The sequence below is a fragment of the Limulus polyphemus genome, unplaced genomic scaffold (genome assembly GCF_000517525.1).
Source record: "Limulus polyphemus unplaced genomic scaffold, Limulus_polyphemus-2.1.2 Scaffold5302, whole genome shotgun sequence".
Classification (NCBI taxonomy): domain Eukaryota; kingdom Metazoa; phylum Arthropoda; class Merostomata; order Xiphosura; family Limulidae; genus Limulus; species Limulus polyphemus.
In genome coordinates, this window is record NW_013670912.1 from 29,983 (window position 1) to 35,107 (window position 5,125).

The 5,125-nt window shown below is 35.7% G+C and overlaps 1 protein-coding gene across 1 annotated transcript in view; it reads right to left on the bottom strand.

Annotated features, from left to right (window-relative positions):
* Nucleotides 1–5,125, bottom strand: part of LOC111089124 — a 24,319-nt gene that overhangs the window by 2,037 nt on the left and 17,157 nt on the right. The window contains exons 8-9 of the mRNA XM_022400983.1: nucleotides 4,802–4,820; nucleotides 2,949–3,476 (exon numbers count right to left, since the gene is read on the bottom strand). Of these exons, the coding sequence (XP_022256691.1) occupies nucleotides 2,949–3,476; nucleotides 4,802–4,820 (547 nt within the window). The remainder of the gene's footprint in view (nucleotides 1–2,948; nucleotides 3,477–4,801; nucleotides 4,821–5,125) is intronic.

Here is a 5,125-nt window from a genome sequence, read left to right on the forward strand (position 1 = left end):
GAAGGGTCAAGTTTTACTAACAGCATTAGAGTGCAAAAACTAATTTAAAAAACTTTAAACTTAACCCTATGATGCTGCTCTTTGCACTAGGAACTAATTATAACAAGAGAGTTACATGCATGGTTTGTTTTAAATGTATATTTATTTCAGAAATTTAACATTTTCTTAAATTGAAAATGTATTTCCAGTAGATACTTACCTCACAAATTAGCTTTTTTTCGATCAGTACTGCCCTCTATCAGCACAAATTCTCAACATTTGTCACTAGCCTTCCACCTCCCACTTCTGTATATCCACATGTAAATGATTATGCAGCAGCTATCCACCTATAGGAGTGCAACACAAGCCCTATTGTAACCAGCTCACATTTCCAACCCAACCAACACCTGATCCACCACAAACCAACATACAATGGATGGTAGGAAGGAGGAAAGCCCCAATGTGATGACATCTCAGGTCCCAAAACTGGCAGCATGGAGTATGGTTCTTCTAGGCTACGCTAGAAGGAAGATACGCGGCTGTACAGAAGTGGGAATACATATGCTGCGTTCAGCTACAACCAACACCAGATCCGTCGGGAACTGACATCCAGCAGACAGACCACAAACCTTGGGTGCATCTCCAGTCCAAAACCTGGTGGCATGGGGCATTTTTTATCCAGTCTGTAGTAAGAGGAGGGATACCAGCCAGAACACATGTGAGGACTTACTTAGCTGGACCACCTCCAACCAAACCTGACCCACTGGGAACCACATCCAGAGGATGATAGGTAGGAGTAACATCTCAGCCCAAGAGGAAAACTGCTATTTATACACACACACACACACACACATACGGTGTATCCACAAAGTCCTGTTCTAGTTTTAAAAGTTATTACAACAAAACCAAAAGAGCTGGAATCATGCAGTTTTTAGCACCTTATTGATTAACTAATGAAGTTTTTTCTTGATTTACAGATTGTAATTGGAGTGTCTGGTTGCTAATGATTAAAGTCTGAAGAAAGATGGCAACTACACAAGAGAAAGTTCAATGTGTGCACTTTATAAAATTCAAGCTTTGTGTACCATTGATCTTGGTAGTTGGAGTTCACTTGAAGCATGACGAATAGGCAAGAACTCCAATACTTAACAAGAAGAAAAGTGGGAAAAACGTGTTGGAGAGTCCGAAGGACTGCATCACTGGAGGCAGTGCAACGGGTGATCATGATACCTTATTCTGAAAAGTAGAACTACCATGTCAACAGAGTCAATCAACCAACATCTGGCAGCATTTGGAATTGTACATCAGATCTATGGTAGGAAGAGTCTTAATGCCACGGAGCATCAGAGATGGACAACAATCCCTGTCTGCGCTATTCATGTGTCCATGAATGTATGGTCTGGAACCAACATACTTATGAAGCAAAAGACCATTAGAGAGAACTACTAGTGGTCCTATAGAACACCCCATCTCTACAGTGTACCTAACCTAATCCTGCAATGTAATTGTTTTGGCATAGATGATAATTGAATGAAGACACACAACCAACATCTGGCAGCATCTGGAATTGTACATCAGGTCCATGGTAGGAAGGGCTACAATGTAATTGTTTTGGCATAGATGATAATTGAACGAAGACACACAACCAACATCTGGCAGCATCTGGAATTGTACATCAGGTCCATGGTAGGAAGGGCTACAATGTAATTGTTTTGGCACAGATGATAATTGAATGAAGACACACAACCAACATCTGGAATTGAACATCAGGTCCATAGAAGGAAGGGCTACAATGTAATTGACATCAAGCATGATCACAGAATGGACAGTGTGGATTTTAAAAAAAAAGTATACCTGGTCAGTCAACACTCACCACAGAATGGGATCTACAATACACTAGCAAAAATGCCACTGTAAATATAGAAATAACAAAAACATAGTAAAGAAAAACTAAGTCTGTAATATAAAAGAAAACATTGATAAACTCGCGAGGGAAAACAAGCACGTCTGTACAGTACTACTGCCAATCGAAAAAGTGATTAATGAGTGCAAACATGGAGAGGGTGCTGGTTATGATAGTAGTTGTGTCGCACTCCTATTGGTGGAGAGCTGCTGCATCATCATTTACATGTAGATATACAGAAGCGGGAGGTGGAAGACTAGTGGCAAGCATTGGAATTTTGCGACGATAAAGGGCAGTACTGATTGAGAAAAGGTATTTTGTGAGAGGAGGTAAGATATCAGAACTTTTAGTTTTCACAGGATGTATTGTTGCTATTCATACAGCAATATCTGGTACTACGATCAAGAAAAGTGAAAATCTGTAATATAGTCAGTTTTAATTCAGTAATCACCATCGAGTATATGGTCACAGCTTCTAATTAGTTAATCACTAGTGATTTCATGGTCACATTTTTAACTAGGTAATCATCAGTGACCTTGTGGCCATAGTTTTTAATTACTTGATCACAAAATTGACTACATGGTCACAGTTTTTAATTAGGTCGAAGAAAACTCAAGCTGTAATCAATAAAAGCCCAATCATACATAAACTAAAACATGGAAATTATAAACTTAAAGGGTACAGCTTGAGATATAAGCTTAAAGGATATAGCTTGAGCTATAAACTTACAGGATATAGCTTGATATACAAACTTACAGGATATAGCTTGATATACAAACTTACAGGATATAGCTTGATATACAAACTTACAGGATATAGCTTGAGATATGAACTTACAGGGTATAGTTGACACATAAACCTAAAGGGTATAGCTTAAGATTCATGACCGATTCTATATTCATGACAAGGATACAAATGAATAATATTTGAATTAAAAATCAAAAAGGTAGGAAAAGTATTGACAGTAGAGAGTCTACAAAATAAACAGAAGCAATGGATGAGCTTTTTTCCCTATTCCTAATTAAAATATTCTAACTCACATTGGAGAAACATTTTGTTTACGTACCTTCTACCAAGAAATGTTCCTCAGGATGTTTACCTTCCTCATTCTCAACTGTAAAAGGATATGACTTAGTTGACATCAAGCTATCAGGTGTTCTATTGAATGTTTTAAATTTAAACTTGCTAACTTCAGGGTTCAAAACTGGGCAAGTAATTTTCCTATTTTCTATTATATTTTTTTTTGTCATATCACCAACACATTGGCTTGGAAAACAATGTTTAGCTGGAACATTTTGGTGTTTTGAAGATATGTTTTCAACTGCTGACTTGCATTTAGTCAGATTTGACTCAGTCACACAGTTTGGTTGAATCTGCGATCTTGGAGTTCTGATAATAGCTGGGTGTTGAGTGGGAGGAAGCAGTCTGGGTGGTTCATGCTTAGGGATTCCAGCAGAGTCTGACCATGAGGCACTGTGGGGCTTCTGTGGAGTAGTAATTCTCCTATTGGTTGATACTCCAGGAATAAAACCAGCAGCTGTGTTAAAGAGAACCGGTGACGATCCAGAGACACTAGTAGATGCTGAGGATTTGTCTGGAGAAACAAAATACACATATTTGATGTCAAAATATAAATCTTTCATTCACATCTGACATTCAATGATTACACAAACTCCCCAAATAGTTTTGTTTCAGTTTTTGTCAACAGTCAATATTTGAAAATTTCTTGTGGTTTTTTTGTTTGTTTGATGTTAAGCACAAAGCTACACAATGAGCTATTTGTAAGCCAGCAAACTTACCACTGAGCTACTGGGGGGCAAGTTTTTTGTGTTGTTTTTCAACCATATGTTTATATACATTTGACTTTTTATGTTCCTTGCATCTTTCACTATTTTCCTACACAGAAACTTTCACATATTTTATACTCTCTATAATTACCATATATTTTTCATTATTATTATATAATATCTGATAAAAACTTTGAATGTTGGTTCCTGATTTAATTACTGTTTTGGTGTTTACCATTAACTTATGTTTTTTTACTTAAGTTATAACATAAGCCAATTGATTTTTCAATAATAACTCCACAAAACATTTTTTTTTCGTTTTTTCTTGTTTCATCAATAATGTTTGGAAGGTACAGATTTTTTGTTTCGAAGAAATATTTAATGGTTTGAATTTCATTTTCCACATTTTTATTACAGCAGTCTCAGTGCTGTTATCATAAAAGGTTGAGACAATAAAGTCAGTTTTACTTCCACAACATAACAGCTAGAAGACTTCTTAGAGAAACAGCAGGAACCTGGTAACTAGATGTATACATTAATTCACACCTTCAGTACTCATTCAAAACCTACTCTAGAAAATTAAACTTGAAGTAAACTCTAAAGCATGCTTAACACTGTCTTATATATTTATTAAGACAAAAAGGCTGTCTTTGAATTCACTTTTACTTGAAATCTACATGTTTGTCACAGTTGAAATAACCATTATTTTCATCCTTCCACAGCCAGTTTGGAGTAAAGTATGTTTATCAATTTCCTTACAGATGTTCTGCATACAGTTATGACATTTTTGTTCATTGGATATCAAAAGGTTGTATACATGTACTAAGTCTTTTGCTTAGGTAAAGATTATATACTGCAAAAGCTATTCCATAAAAACTTGTATCAGTTTGGCCCTGTATCTTTGTCTACTCCCTGGGGTGGGATAATCTCATCCCAAAGGATGAGACAGATAATTATAGTTAGTAAGAGTTCAGAGTTCCCTCTCTTGAGTATGACATTATGGAATACTGAACTTGGATATTGACTTGAAAGGAGGATATAACATTATTTTCCTGTCTTTGTCCAGCTGCAGCAGCCATTGACCAACTTTGTTAAACTTCTTGTGATATTTTATTTATTCACTTGCACTTACCCTTTCTTTCATTTATTGCCTATGTTTGATTTATTCTCTACATAATATTTATTGAACTTTTGACTATTTGTTAGGTGGTATTGTACCTGAATACTAGATGCCTATGATCAACATAAACCCTCTTTCTATAGTTTGTATTAGTTTTAGTAATATGAATATATGTGAAGCTCATTTGTTAGGTCACTATCATATTTTTCTAGTTAATTGCAATGTGTCTGGGAATTTTTGTTATATTTGAGCTTGATGTTTGCTAGCTTATTAACATTATTTAAAATATGTGATGATTTTATGACTCTTAATATACACCTGGAAAAAAGTTAAGCA